Source organism: Nomascus leucogenys, chromosome 2 (genome assembly GCF_006542625.1).
Source record: "Nomascus leucogenys isolate Asia chromosome 2, Asia_NLE_v1, whole genome shotgun sequence".
Classification (NCBI taxonomy): domain Eukaryota; kingdom Metazoa; phylum Chordata; class Mammalia; order Primates; family Hylobatidae; genus Nomascus; species Nomascus leucogenys.
The window spans coordinates 88,100,594-88,116,861 of record NC_044382.1 but is presented as its reverse complement, the minus strand read 5'-3'; the positions used below and the strand labels follow the sequence as shown (position 1 = coordinate 88,116,861).

The window sequence follows — 16,268 nt, the reverse complement described above, 5'->3', positions numbered from 1 at the left end:
CTGAGATAGTGCCACTGTACTCCAGCCTGGGCAACAGAGTGGGACTCTGTCTCAAAAAAACAAATGAACAAAAGCAATCAAATCAACAACCAATATAACCAGCAGTTAGAAAAATACTTTTCAAGCATTATCCATGAATCATCTGGTTTAATATCACACTTTATTTTTAGCAGTTATCTAAACAAACTTTTAATTTTCCCTATAGAGTTGAATCATCTAAAAGCTATATAATAAAATCTCATTTGGTAAAATTATTTTTAGTTAAATAAATGAAAAGGCTTTCTATATAGGTAAATGGGTTGTTTATTTTCTTGCTTTGTTTTAAAAAACTAGAGATACCTCCCAGAAGACCAGACCAGATAATTTCACATGGAAATTAACTACCCTCTCTTCCATTGTTCTCCTGTCCTTTTCAAATCCAACCCCCCATTCTATTCTTCTATCATTTCCCTCCTCTTCCCCACCAGCTTTCCCTAAACAATAGAATTTCTAATGAGAATTACTATTGCATTTGCATTGGGTGATTATATCATAAACTCTAAGAAGAAAGTATGAGCAGGGAGATAAGGGTGGCAGGGAGACAACAGGAAACGGGAAAATAAAGCCAAGTGTGGTGGCTCATGCCTGTAATCCCAGCACTTTGGGAGGCTGAGGCAGGAGGATTGCTTGAGGCCAGGAGTTGAAGACCAGCCTGAGCAACACAGTGAGACCCTATCTCTACCAAAAAAAAAATAAATAAATAAATAAATAAATAAATAAATGGTGTGGTAGGCTAATTATTCTGAATAAAATGCAATCTAGTAATATACTACTAATTTACACAAAAGGACACAAAGATACACCACTCATGAACACAATTCAAAAGGGCTCTTAGAGCCTGAAATGTCAGCATGTGCCCAAAATAGCTGAGACAAGCATATGCCACCGCGCCCAGCTATTTTAAAAATTTTTTATAGAGACAGGGTCAGCCTGGTCTTGAACTCCTGGGCTCAAGCGATCCTCCTGCTTCGGCCTCCCAAAGGCTAGGATTACAGACATGAGCCACCATGTATGTTTTCTTGAAGTGAAAGCATGGAGTTTTGAGTGTGCTTATAAAAAACAAGAGTTCATTCTTTAACGGGGAAAACAGAATTCTCCTATCCAATTTGTCTCTGAGCTAATAACAAATAAAATAGTAGTATTAATAAGTAATCCTCATATTTTGTTTTAGAGAGTTTACTATCAAATATTAAAATAAATTTCCTTAGTCTTGCATGTTTAATTCACAAGGATGTCCAGGGGAAACTGTTGCAATAATAAGGTTAACATCTAAGAATCTGTATTTTAAACAATCCACCACGTCAGAGGTTCTGACACTGGTGGTTTAAAACTAGCATTGAAAAACAATGATCTATTTTGATCTAAGCTAACTTTCATTATGCTTTATCTGTATGTGTTAAAGATGACTAGTTATTTAATGGATTCATTCTCTGACAATTATATATTCCAACCAAGGTATTAGGCAAAATTCTAAGGCAGATGACATTTATCTTTGGGATTGCCTTAAGAATCAATCTCTTGGCCAGGAGTGGTGGCTCACACCTGTAATCCCAGCACTTTGGGAAGGCGAGGCGGGCAGACAACTCAAGGGCAGCAGTTTGAGACTAGCCTGGCCAACATGGTGAAACCCCGTCTACTAAAAATACAAAAATTAGCCAGGTGTGGTGGCATGCGCCTGTCATCCCAGCTACATGGGAGGCTGAGGCAGAAGAATGGCTCAAACCCGGGAGGTAGAGGTTGCAGTGAGCAGAGATGGCACCACTGCACTTCAGCCTGGGTAGAGTAAGACTCCATCTCAAAAAAAAAAAAAAAGGAAAAGAAAAATAATCTATTTACTAATTTTTACTCCTGTTGCCCCCAAAAAATAGATCTGGGGAAAAGATCTGATACTCATTCATTCTAAAAAGTTAATTAGTTATTCCCCTCCACCAAAATCTTATGTTTTATAAAAAGAAATACATTGGAAGTATGGAACCTTCATAACTAAACTGATAATGCAAGTACAAATGGTCATAGCAGGGAGCAACTTACTCACCTCACTGTTATGCTGGTCCCCTGACTAATCTTACAAAGCAGTTTCTGACCCACAGAAATAGTAATGAAAAATAAAAGTACATTAATTAATCTATTTCTAGATCCTAGGAGAAAGGTAATCTTACAGTTTATGGGTAGTTTGGCTAATTTTATGTGGTTAAAATGAAGAGTAAGGGGCAGCATTAGCTAAGAATGTGCCTTAAGGAGTAATGGAGACAAATTTAAGCCCTTTGGCTTTTAGTGTGATGCGAAAGACAGAAAATTTTAAAAATATCCAAATACAGAGATATGGTCATGTTGGCATTTCTGATATTTAAGTACAAATTACTGGCATTAACTAATTTAAGACACATCTGAAAAGATGCCTGTAAGGATAATATATTGTGTGGGATGCGGCACAGCAATATGGGAGAAGGAGAAGGTTTCTAATGTAACTTTATATAAGGTGAACTAATATTCTCAGCAAACTAGGGATAGAGGGGGAACTTCCTAATATTCTTAGCAAACTAGGAATAGAGGGGGAACTTCCTCTACTTGATAAAGAACATCTATCCCAAAACCTACAGGTAACATCAAACTTACTGGTGAGAAACTAGAGCTTTCTTGCTAAGATCAGGAAGGAACAAGACAAAGATGCCCCCCTTACCACTCCTTTTCAACATTATACTGAAGTGCCAGCTAATGCAATAAGAGAAATAAAAGCTATACAGAAATAAAACTGTCTTTGAAGATAGATGTAGAAAATCTGAAAGAAAACTGATAAAAAAAACTAGATTATAGATTATAAGAAAAAGCTTAATTAACCAAAGTCAATTGTTTTGTAATACACCAGCAATGAACAATTGGAGTTTTCAACTAAAAACGATACTATTTATATTACCACCTCCCTGACAAAGAAGAGGAAGAAAGACTTAGGTATCTTAGGTATAAATCTTACAAAGGTGTACAAGATCTTTATGAGTAAAATTATAAAACTCTGATGAAAGAATCAAAAGAATTAAATAGATGAAAAATATTCTTTGTGGGTAGGAATATTCAATATTAAGATGTTAGTGCAGGAGAAGGCAGTAGAGGCTAAAATAAAAATTATAATTAAAAAGCAAAAAAACTAAAAGAAGGAGAAGTATTTTAAAATGAAAAAAAACAAAAAAGATATTAGGTCATCCCTACTTGACTTATAAATTCAACACTGTCCCAACCAAAATCCCAGCAATTTTTTTGTGGCTACTGACAAGCTGATTCTAAAGCTTATATGGTGAGGCAAAAGACCTAGATGAACAAAACAAAATAGGACACCCAAAAATAGACTGAAGAGACAGAATCATTTGATCTTTGACAAAGGAACAAGACAATTCAATGGAGAAAGGACAGTCTTTTAAACAAATGGTGCTGGAACAACAGGAAGTCCACAAGCCTAAAAAATCTAGACACAAACTTTATACTCTTCACAAAAATTACCTCAAAATGGATCACAGACTTAAATATAAAACACAAAACTATAAAACTCCTAGAAGATAACATAGGAGCAAATCTAGCTGATTTGGGGACTGGCAATGACTTTTTAGATGCAACACCAAAGGAATGAACCATGATAGAAAGTGCTGGTAAATTGGACTTTGTTGAAACACTTCTGTTCTGCAACAGACACTGTCAAAAGAATGAGAAAACAAGCCACAGATCATGAGAAAATATTTGCAAAACAAAGGGACACATCTGATAAAGGAGTGTAAGCCAAAATATATGAAGAACTCCTAAAACTCAACAATAAGAAAATAAAAATCCAATTTAAAAAATGAGCAAAAAGGCTGGGCACGGTGGCTCATGCCTGTAATCCCAGCACATTCGGAGGCCAAGGAGGGCAGATCACTTGAGGTCAGGAGTTCAAGACCAGCCTGGCCAACACGGTGAAACCCCATCTCTACTAAAAACAAAAATTAGCTGGGCATGGTGATGCATGTCTATAGTTCCAGCTACTCAGGAGGCTGAGACAGGAGAATTGCTTGAACCCAGGAGATGGACGTTGCGCCACTGCACTCCAGCCTTGGTGACAGAATAAGACTCCAAAAAAAAAAAAAAAAAAAGAGCAAAAGATCTGAACAGACACCTTACTAGAGATATATACAGGGGCAAGTAGGCATTTGGACAGATGTGCTCTCTCTCTCTCTGTGTATGTATCTATTTATCTATATATCTGCATTAGAGATTTGCAAATTAAAACAACAGTAAAAGCCAGGCACAGGAGTCCATGCCTGTAGTCCCAGGAGGTTAAAGCAGGAGGACTGCTTGAGCCCAGGAGTTTGCGGCTAACCTGGGCAACCTATCAAGACTCCATCTCTTAAACACATACACACCCACACACACCAAAAGATACCACTATACACCTGTCAGAATGGCTAAAATTCAAAAACATAACAACAGCAAAATGCTAGAGAGGATGTGGAAAAACCTGAACTCTCATTCGTTGCTGGTGGGAGTTCAAAATGGAACAGCCACTATGGAAGACAGTTTTGCAGTTTCTCACAAAACTAAATACACTCTTACCATACTCTCCAGCATTCATGCTCCTTGTTATTTACCCAAATTGGCTGAAATTTATGTGCACAAAAAGCCCTCCATGGGTGTTTATAGCAGCTTTATTAATTGCTGCCAAAGCTTAGAAGCAACCAAGTTGTCCTTCAATAGGCGCATGGATAAACAAACTGGGACATCCACACAATGGAACATTATTTGGTGTTAAAATGAGCTATCAAGCCATGAAGACATGGAGCAACCTTAAATGCACGTTACTACGTTAAAGAGGCCAACTGAATAGGTTACATACTGTATCATTCCAACTGTACATTGGTAAAGGCAAAACTATGAAGGCTATAAAAAGATCAGTGTTTGCCAGGGGCTTGGGGAGACAGAGGGATGAGTAGTGGAACAAAGGGATTTTTGGAGCAGTGAAATTATTCCATATGATACTATAATAGCAGATTCATGTCATTATACAGTGTCAAAACCAACAGAACACAAAATACCAAGAAAGAACCCTAACGTTAAGCAACAGATTTTGGGGAATGGTGATGTCCAATGTTTCACTGATTTTAACAAATATTCCACTCTGGGGGATGTTGACAGTGGAAACGCTATCAAGTGTGGGGACAGGGGTATAGGAGATGTTGATGGTAGGGGAGGCTACGTGTGCGGGTTGAGGGTATAGGAACTCTGTACTCTCCAATCAATCTTGCCTAAAAACTGCTCATTATATAAACTGAACTAATGTTAACATCCAGTTATAAGTTTTTTTTTATCACTCTCTACAGATTTTATCCACTCTAAAACATGTAAAAAATAAAGTTTTGTTCAAAATCTTTGAATCCAAACTTACTAGTTGTACTGTGTGATGGGTTCTATATTCATCTTCAATCCGAGTGCGCTGTTGGATTTTTTCATTGTGTTTTGCGATACATATTTCCTGTAAATACATAAAATGTGTTTTAATACAAGTGAAACTTGAAAGACTCTGAACACCACACCAAGGTTAAATTTTGATCTTAATATATACCACCTACAGAACAAAGCATCGCATTGACCACCTCTTGTTTCTTATCTGGACGACTGAAGCTGTAAAAGCCAAGTAATCAGGATCTTACAAAAAGACCCCTTTATTAAACTATTAACTTCTATAGACCTCCTGGTTTCTCTTTTTTGAAGGAGGAGAGATGGGGCAAGGTGGACTGAAGGGGGTTGTCCTGAAAGGTCTCTTTCAGATCTGAAGTCTGCATCCAGAAGATTCCACATCTCATTATACTTTTTCTGAGAGACAGGGTCTCACTATGTTGCCCAGACTGGTCTTGAACTCCTGGCCTCAAGTAATCCCCCTGGCTCAGCCTCCTGACTTACTGGGATTTACAGGCATGAGTCATGGCACCTGGCTTCATTATACTCTTTAAACATGTCTGGGCAAAAAAGAATATGAAAGTATTTACTTATATAAAATATGGATTGTTAAGCTCTGACAAGTTAAAGACCATGAATTTTTTGTCCAGACTGGCTTAAACAATATGGGATCTGAATCTTTTGGTCACAGACATAAGAGCTGCAAGAGACCTGGAAGACTAGAAAGTCAAAATCATCTAGAAACTATGAAAAAAAAGCATATATTTTCCAATTACAATATAAAACAGGATTTTTATAATAACTGTGAGATATGCACTACTTTATAAAATAATGCACTATATTCTGGTAACTTTTTACCAGTACCAAGCTAAATCTTCATTTACCCTGTGTCCTTTCCTAAGAAAACTATTTGGAGAAGTTTTCCAGATAAAAGGGTTAGTCTCCAACATTCCAAAGCTATACTAAAATGATCACTTTTTTTTTTTTTTGAGATGGAGTCTCACTGTTGCCCAGGCCAGAGTGTGGTGGCGTGATCTCTGGCTTACTGCAACCTCCGCCTCCCAGGTTCAAGAGATTCTCCCATCTCAGCTCCCATGTAGCTGGGACTACAGGCACATGCCATCACGCCTGGCTAATTTTTTGTATTTTTAGTAGAGACGGGGTTTCACCATGTTGGCCAGATTGGTTGAACTCCTGACGTCAAGTGATCCGCCCACCTTGCCCTCCCAAAGTGCTGGGATTATAGGTGTGAGCCACCATGCCCAGCCTAAAATGATCACTCTTTCAATTAGAGAAAGTCAAATAATAACCTTTGAAGTCAGTAAACTGTATTTTAAAGCAAAATGTCTTTTTTTTACTTCTTGTTCTTTACCCACTCTGGTTCACTATTGCCTAGCAAGAATCTATCCAGTGCAATGGGGAAAACAAAGGGCGTGTTAGATAGTGTCATGACTTGGTGATACAGTAACTCAGGTCTCTGAGTGTCTAGGACAGAATTCTACCCCTGCTCCATATTAGCTGCTTTTCCTTAGGTGATTTATGTCACTACTAGAAGCGTTGGTTCCCTTGCTTATAAATGAGGATACAGGTCCACAATCCCTTATCTAGAACAGAGGTCAGACATGTTTTGAAATTCAAAGTTTTTTGATAATTTAGAGAATGGTGGTAGTTGTATATACCATATATACCCTAATAAGCAAGATCTGAAACCATATCCCATAATAAGTAATAATAGTTAAATGAATTGTCAAAGTGAGAATAAGACAATAAATAACTTCATGTTAGCTCAGGTCTGGTTTTGCCACCAAATGAAGAATGAAAATGATTCTAATTTTCTGAGCTCTCTGGATTTCATTTGACTACTGGGAAAATTAAAGAAGATAAAAAACAAAGAAAATTGTTATTTTTGTTACTCTTCTTGAAATGTTTAATCACAAAGCATTGACTTCACTAGCACAGCCGGAGACCACCTATCTCCACTCTTTCAAGGGGTGAGGCAGGACATGAACTGTGTATGCAATCTTACAATGAGTGCCAGAGAAATCACGAAGCCAGTGACCTTGGGCATGTCGATATGTAAACAAGGGAATATAGGATTATGTTACATAGGGAGGCATTTGTTTTTCCTTGTATATTTGATCTTCTCGCATTTCCTATCTTTTCACCACCCTTCCTTATTTCACTCTTCCTTCCCTCTGCAGTTCTGCCACCTCAGTTGCTGGGCTTGGGGTACCACACAAGTGTAAATGGAGAGATTCTCCAAGGCTGAGTTTCCCTACTTCAGATTTAGATTAACACAGAAATGAAGACTGAAGAATATTGATTAAATGCTATGACAGGACACAGCAGAGATCGAACAGTAAACCCGCTCTAAAAAAAAAAAATAGCGGGTGGGCGCCTGTAGTCCAGCTACTCGAGAGCTGAGCAGAGAATGCGTGAACCGGAGCGGACCTTGCAGTGAGAGATTGCACATGCACTCCAGCCTGGCGACAGAGCAAGACTCCGTCTCAAAAAAAAAAAAAAAATTGCTATGAGCTAACACTTATCAACAAGGGAAGAGCTGGTATTAAGCTGGTATTAAGTTCAGCCTGAGGCTCTTAATGCTGCTAGAAGAGTACACAGCTCTGTGGGCCATGGTCACCAAGGTTGCTCCTCTTCACCCCTCACCTGTACAGTTTCCTTTGCTATTCCGTCAGTCACTGCTTTAGACCTCTGCTGTACTCCCTTCTCAGACCACCGAGATCTACTCCTTGCCCCCAGCTTTTCTCGAAACTCTCAACATAAGGTCCCAGTAGTCTCCCAATATTGGATGTCATGGAGTCATTTCTTTCTTCCTTTACCTTTCTGGAGCACCTGAGCCTACTGACCATCCTGTTGTGTGGAATCATCATCTTCACTTCTGTGACTTCAAGCTCTCCTGCTTCTTTCAACTTTGATTACTCTTCCTCTTTGATCCCTTTCTTCTGCATACACTCTCAAATGTTCCCCAGCGTTCTTTCCTTAGAGCCTTTCTCCTCGCACTACATCACAGCAGCTCAGTCTTTCATAACCTGTGCCCTTTACAATGCTTCCTCACCCCTAGCCAAGAACGTTTTGCTTCCTGAATTACAAACATTAAATACAATGAAGGTTTTTCTTCCTCAAACTATGTATCTACCCTGCTCCACCACCTTCCCTTGCTCTTTCCTATCAGCCTCCCACCTCCACCCCATCATTCCTAAGAACACCCTCCTCAGGCTGGGCACAGTGGCTCACACCTGCAATCCCAGCACTTTGGGAGGCTGAGGATTGCTTGAGCTCAGGAGTTTGAGACCAGCCTGGGCAACATAGTGAGCCCCTGTCTCTATAAAAAATAAATAAAATATTTAAAAAATCACCTGCTCAGTATGTTCTTCTGAGACCATCTCATACACTTGTAAGACTCAGGTCCCCAGTTGTCTCAAACTGTCTCACAGCCATCTCTACCTGGATGCCCCAGACCTCTTATATGCAAGTCTAAAACTCAGCTTATCACCTCCCACCCATATGTGCTCTTCCTCTGAGTTTTCCATCTTGGTTGGTGACACCACCATCTACCTCAATGCCCAATCCAGAAACCAGAGAGCTGATGGAGAATGGCTCTTCCTCCCTCCTTCACCACATCACTAAATTCTACTAACTTTTTCTGCAAAGTGTCAGATCTAGACAGTTCAAGATTTGTCCATCTCTCACCCTGCACAGGCACTCACTTACTTCATAAGTCTTAACCTCTGAATCTTATTGAGGTGGAGGATAATGACATCTTCCAATCAGAATCTTTCCATCTCTTCTCCCTCTAACCTATTTTTCATGCTGCCTTATCTTGCTAAAATGTGAATCTGTTCATATTACCCCTTTGCTTATACTACAGACAAAGCTCAGGCTTGTTAATGTGGTATGTAAAATTTCCCATAACTTGGTCCCCGCCCTGCAGCATGTCTTACAATGTAGAATGCTCTGACAAACCATGCTGTTTTCTGCTTCAGTGTCTTTGCTAAGCACTATTCTGTCCTGTTTGTAATTACCCAACACCATCAATCTGGCCAATTTCTATTCAGATGTTAAAAGCCAGTACAAGTGTCATCTCTTCAGAGAAGGCTTTCCTCACTCCCTGCTCTTGATCTGTTTTTGGCCGGCAGAACACTCATCTGTTCACCTGGTTTGCCTTCTCTAAAAGACTGGGAGGAGCAGGGACTATGCCTTGCTCATCTTTGCATCCTAAGTCTAACAATGTGCCTAATATACTGGTGAATTAAAATGAAATCAGACTTTCAATTAAGTCTGAGTTGCACAGCATTTTCAAAAACTTGCAGGTTTGCAAATTCCGAGTCTCAAAAGTACTGCATTATACACCTAAAAGTAATATATAAAATACTCCTAATATTCCTTAAAAATGTGCTCTTCTGAAATCTTATTTACTTTTCATTCTCCCCTAAAATTGTTCTATAGGACCTGCTGAAATCACTGCAATGTTTTTTTTTTTTTTTGAGACAGAGTTTCACTCTTTTTCTCCAGGCTGGAGTGCAATGGTGCCATCTTGGCTCAATGCAACCTCCACCTTCTGGGTTCAGGCCATTCTCCTGCCTCAGCCTCCCTAGTAGCTGGGATTACAGCTGTGTGCCACCATGCCTGGCTAATTTTTTGTATTTTTAGTAGAGACGGGGTTTAACCATGTTGGCTGGTCTCGAACTCCTGACCTCAGGTGATCCACCCACCTCAGCCTCCCAAAGTGCTGGGATTACAGGCATGAGCCACCGTGCCCAGCCTGCAATGTTTACCTGGTTGGTGCAGACTGGAACATGAAATGAAGCTCACAACCACGGCTGACACAGCAGTGGGTTTCAATTACCACTGTCACGTGGAAATAGCAAAGGCACATAATTATGTGAAAGCCATGGCTCTGGATGGCAAGGTAACTGTTCTGTTGATGGACAATGTGATAGAAGGTCCTTGGGGAGACAGAGGGATGTGGATACATGCCTGCCTGTGTTTCTTTAATGTGCAAGAGCTATTTCAAAAAGCAAAGGTATTGATTTTCTGTGGAATGAGGAAATGGTAGCCTTGGAATGTGGTGAAGAGCAGGAAGGTGGGTTCTCAGAGAACATGACATACTTTTATAATACTTGAGCTTAAAGCAAATCAGTACCACACAGTCATCAGTTTGGTCTAGGTTGGACAGCTAGTTCCAGATTCCAACTCTACACTTACAGTGACTAGAAACAGCTCTACGATAGTTAACATCTGGACTAGAGTGCAAAACATTTTTTAAGACACAAGAAGAATCACATTTCCACAAAATGAGTCATTCCAAATATCAAGAATCAAACATTTTGAAATGTAATCAAAGTTAAATAAAGAAATAACAATCTATAAAATTCCTTAAGATTAAGGTCAGAATCAGGGCTTGTAAAAAACATCGCTGGACCTCCTTAAATAAAAAGGGAGTCAGGAATCACATTATCAGGGATCCTGTAGTCGTGCCCTTTAGCAGAGTCACCATTAGTGTTTCTAGAGGTAAAGAGAACATCACTATTGGCTGTTCCAACGTGTTTAAGAGGGCAATTCTCAGAGCACTATAAGTGCATTGAGCACTGATAAGAGATAGTGCTTACTTAGTTTTAAAACATACGCAAGTTTTAAGGACAAAACAGATGAGATTAGTAGATATGGATAAAAGACTAAGTAATGAACAAAAGCAATATTTAAATACCTTTTTATTTCTGAGGTAGGATTTCTTGGCGGAAACCCGTCCACGTCTTGCTTCCAGCTGGCGTGCTTTCTGCTGAAGTTTCTGCAGCTCTTCTCTCTGTAAGTACGCAGATGCTGCCATCTCTTCCTTCTCCAGCATGGCCTCCATGCTTTCGTAAGTGTCATAGTACACCACTTCATCTCTTTTTTCTGTTACAGAACAGCAAAAAAGAGTAGTGGTAAAGAATATGGGCTAGGCTTTGGACAGAACAAGGTTCTAATCTCATTACTGGCCCTATAACCTCAGGCAAAGCCATTATCTCTTAAGCTTCTTTGTAAATGGTGATTATAATTTAATACACCTCATAGAGTGAATGTATGCAAAGTGTTTAGCAGTATCTGGCAAACAGTAAGTGCTCAATAAATGCTAGAAATCGCCTCCCCCAATTCTATCCCTAGAGAAAACAATTTTTTAAACGTCTTAATAGAAGAAACATACCTAGTCCATAAGTATTTTCTCATGTATTCAATCTTTGATGAACTTATGTGGTTAAATGCACGCCATACCTGATATAAGTCTTTTGATGCTTTCTAGTTGCGCTGTCAATAATAACTCTTCACACTTCAAGATTTCAAACTGTACTTCATACAACTGAAGTTGCAGGTCATAATAGTCAGCTTCTAACTGATCCAATCGGGCTATGGCTTCTGTACCACCCCGCAAACTCTGCATCTGCATTGAAAATACAAATTAAAAAATTTCTAGCTGGTGGGGACAAGAAAAATTAGTATTAATACTAATTAGATAGCATAAACCTACTAAGTAATTGCTCTCAGAAAGAAACTTGTAGGCATGGAATCTAGACTTTAAAATATATATATATATATAAAGTAATAATCAAGTCATATTATATGGTGGAAGTAGGCAAACATGGTAAAAATAAGGTTTTAATATTTATGTTATACTTATGCATATTTATGGTAATAATATATGTATCATCTGGATATAAATGCTTTCCCTCTCAAAAGTGGATGCTAAGTTATGTAGTTGCTGTTTTCACAGAGATATATGAAACTGACAGGGCCATTCTCAGATATTTACAAGAATGGTAAAAGTTGGTTAATGCCACATATCTGGGGTTTTGTTTTGTTCCATGGTCACAGACTGGCTAGGTTCTGGGATTTGTTGACTGTGGAGTGAGGTGAGAATATGTGAGTGACAATTCCCATAATTTAATGTCAGACCAAATCTCACAATCCATTTGTGGAAAAATGTGATCTGAATTTTTCATAAACTATTTTTAATCCTTAGTTATTCCATTTAATGTGACCATGTGTTTCATTAGTAGACTAATAACACTTGTCTGAAGTTATATGCTCTATCTTACCTTTCTAAAATCTAAAAAAAACCTGGGATTCTGAAATATATCTGTCTTCAGGGAATTCAGATAATGGTTTTGGGCTTATAGCATAAAAGGTTATGGTTGAGAATTTAACAAGATAATATACATAAAGGCACTAAGGACAGGGACTAAAACATTTTAAACTTTAACTGCTACCAAAACAGAATTTATATGGTGAAAACAGAATTTAATATAAATTAAGGCCTTTACAGTGGAACCTACCTTTTTGTATTTAGACTCTTTGAAATATATAGTGTGCACCTATGGAATAATCTACATATTGACAAATAAAATGAAAACTAAAAACCAATCTCCTTGCCTGGACAAGGACCTCAAAAACCCCACCTCAGCTCAGACTCAGGCTGTGTCTACCACATCACAGCTTCTTACTATTGGAACTTTCTGGCAAGGCCCATACAAAATGCCGTTATCACCTAGTCAATGGCATGCTTTGTGAACCCTGAAATGTTGGTTGAGGCAAGTAAACATCTTAAGCATGGAAATTATGTATCTTTTTCTTCTCTGTATTCCCTTCTGGGATACTGGCACAAAACATAACATACAATTAGAGTAATAATCACTAATATTTATCCAGGTCTTACTCTATGTAAAGTGCTATAGCAAATGCTTTATATGCATTAACTCATGAAATCACAACATCCCAGAAGGTATATAATATTTACATTTCAAAGACAGGTTAAGGAACTCACTGAAGCTTTCCTAAGGAGTTAAGTTTGCAGAATTGAGATCTATAGAGGTGCTCTGTTCAGCAAGGTAGCCAAAAGCCACATGTGGTTATTTAAATTTAATTTAAAATGCTGTTCCTCTGTTGCATAAGCCTCATTTCAAAAGCTCATTAGCCACATATGGCTGAAAACTACCCTACTGGAGAGGGTAAACATAGAACATTTCCATGATTACAGGGCATTCTGCTGGACAGCACTGTCCAAATCCTAAGCTCATATCCACCACGGTATATAATCAATGCTCAATAAATACTTGACAAATTAAAACTGAAAGAGGGGAATATAACCTTAATTAATCATAATTAATTAAGATTATTAAGAAAGAAATGTCTTTCTCCTACAAGCTTGTAGGAGAAAGACAAAAATAAGCAGCTAATCTTCAAGACTAGTATGTATTCAGCTCAATATTCTAGTAGATTATGTACGTTCATAGAAATTATCAAGGAATTATAAATAGATGGGGAATTGTTAAAATCCTCTGCCAGGGAAAGAAAGCACACTGATATACTTTTTTTTTTTTTTTGAGACAGAGTTTCACTCTTGTTGCACAGGCTTGAGTGCAGTGGCATCATCTTGACTCACTGCAACCTGTGCCTCCTGGGTTCAAGCTATTCTCCTGCTTCAGCCTCCCGAGCAGCTGGGATTATAGGTGCTCACCACCACATCTGGCTAATTTTTGGTATTTTTAGTGGAGACAGAATTTCATCATCTTGGCCAGGCTGGTCTCGAACTCCTGACCTCAGGTGATCCGCCAGCCTTGGCCTCCCAAAGTGCTAGGATTACAGGCATGAGCCACCACACCTGGCCCTGATATACTTTTTAAAGCCTTTCAGCCACACGAATTGGAATCTAAAGGGTTTTCTGGTTAATCTCGGTTAACCAGAAAATAGAAGTCTACAATTTAATTCAGATGTTTCACGATTTGTTTCATGATGGCATTTTATTTTGTTTTATTTTATTTTATTTGAGACGGAGTCTCACTCTGTCACTCAGGCTGTTGGAGTGCAGTGGCACAATCTCGGCTCACTGCAGCCTCTGCCTCCCAGGTTCAAGCGATTCTCCTGCCTCAGCCTCCAGAGTAGCTGGGACTACAGGAGCACACCACCCGCCTGGCTAATTTTTTGTATTTTTAGTAGAGACAGGGTTTTGCTGTATTGGTCAGGCTGGTCTCAAACTCCTGACCTCAGGTGATCTACCCGCCTCAGCCTCCCAAAGTGCTGAGATTAGAGGTGTGAGCCATCATGCCCAACCTCATGATGGCATTTTAATTTTATCTATTTCAATTAATAACTATATAGAAAATCTCCTTATTTCAACATTAATCCTTATTTTAATAACACTTCTAGTATATATTCTACTCCTAATCCTGTGTGGTTATATGTATTTTAATCTTGTCCAATAGTTTAAAACGAAAAACATAAGCTATATCTGATAACCTGGATTAATAATATAGAACTGAAAATAAAGACTTACTTGCATGGTCAGATTATGCTATTATTTCCAAATCTAGATGGGGAGTATACTATTGAAAGAGTAGAATAAAGTAGCTACAACTAGTTAAACTCACAAAGGATTCTTTCACAGGTATTGGGCTAAAAACACAGTATTTTCAGCAGTTTTGATGAGGAAATCAGAACACGGGCAGTCATTCTGAAATAAGAGGCTCAGATACAGATGATTTGAGAACCTACTAAAATTGTGTGCAAAATTGCATATATATGTACATTACTCTGAGTACAGGGTTCTCATATTCTTAAAGGGGCAAGAATGACCTAAAAGGGATAAGAATGATTATAATTAAGACTCAGCACCAGACGCAGGGGCTCACACCTATAATCTCAGAACTCTGGGAGTCCATGACATGAGGGGTCTCTTGAGGCCATGAGTTAGAGAACAGCCTAGGCAACACAGCAAGACTCTGTCTCTATTTTAACTAACTAAATTAATTTTTTAAAAAAAGTTAAAAAATTAAAGGGGGTATAAATTAAAAGGAACAGTATCTACTCCTAAGAGCAGTTAATTCTTTCAAGTCAAACAGCATTTTGCCTGCTTAGGTAATATTTAATATTTCAGTGTTAATTCAGAACATTTATTTCAAGTACGGTATTACGCTCGTGGCAAATATTCTTAAATATTTTACATTTAATTTTTAAATTAAATTTAATTAAAAACATTTTCATTTTTAGGGTTGTCTTAATTTTGTCACATCAAGAAGAACTTTGTTTTAAAAATAACCTATGGGGACAAATCACAGGGTAGTACTGTTTTGCAAAATCTTTACTGGCAAAGCACTGTTCTGGAATGGGCTTAATAATTCACATTTACTCTCTTTCTCATGAGTAATGTGGGCATGTTAAATTAAAGCTGATAAAATTGGTACAGTACATCACCACACATAGCTACAAAGCACAATATCTATCTAAATTATATACAAAACAAGCATAAACCTGGCAAGAATGACTAGCTGGTAGTTTTAACAAATACTGTGAAGAATTCAAATACAATCCAGACTATTACATTAATGGGACAACCCCAGGGAATAGGACCTCCCCACTTCCCAAGATAATCATCTCAAACTCTCAGGACCCATTTCATGCTCGTTTTTCCTCTACTACCCTAGACCAACTACAGTAAGAACAGTCAGAAATCTTACCCTCCCCTGCTCTCTTAGGCAGCTGTCCACTGACAGAATAACTCAGTGTTAGCCAGGTTAGAACAATAATGCTGGATAATATAATGAAGACGGGCTGAGCATGGACCTGTAACTCCAGCACTTTGGGAGACAGATGCAGAAGGATTGCTTGAGCCCAGGAGTTCAAGATGAGCCTGGGCAATATAGGGAGACCTCGTCTCTACAAAAAATAAGTAAATAAATAAAAATTTGCAAGGTGTGGTGGGGTGCGTGCCTGCTACTCAGGAGCCTGAGGTAGGAGGACTGCTTGAGCCCCAAGAGGTCAGG

General features: G+C 38.5%; 1 protein-coding gene across 1 annotated transcript in view; it reads right to left on the bottom strand.

Moving 5' to 3' along the window:
- JMY (junction mediating and regulatory protein, p53 cofactor) overlaps nucleotides 1–16,268 on the bottom strand; it is an 81,434-nt gene that overhangs the window by 5,045 nt on the left and 60,121 nt on the right. Inside the window, exons 5-7 of the mRNA XM_030800534.1 lie at nucleotides 11,728–11,893; nucleotides 11,183–11,370; nucleotides 5,444–5,530 (exon numbers count right to left, since the gene is read on the bottom strand). Coding sequence (XP_030656394.1) covers nucleotides 5,444–5,530; nucleotides 11,183–11,370; nucleotides 11,728–11,893 — 441 coding nt within the window. The remainder of the gene's footprint in view (nucleotides 1–5,443; nucleotides 5,531–11,182; nucleotides 11,371–11,727; nucleotides 11,894–16,268) is intronic.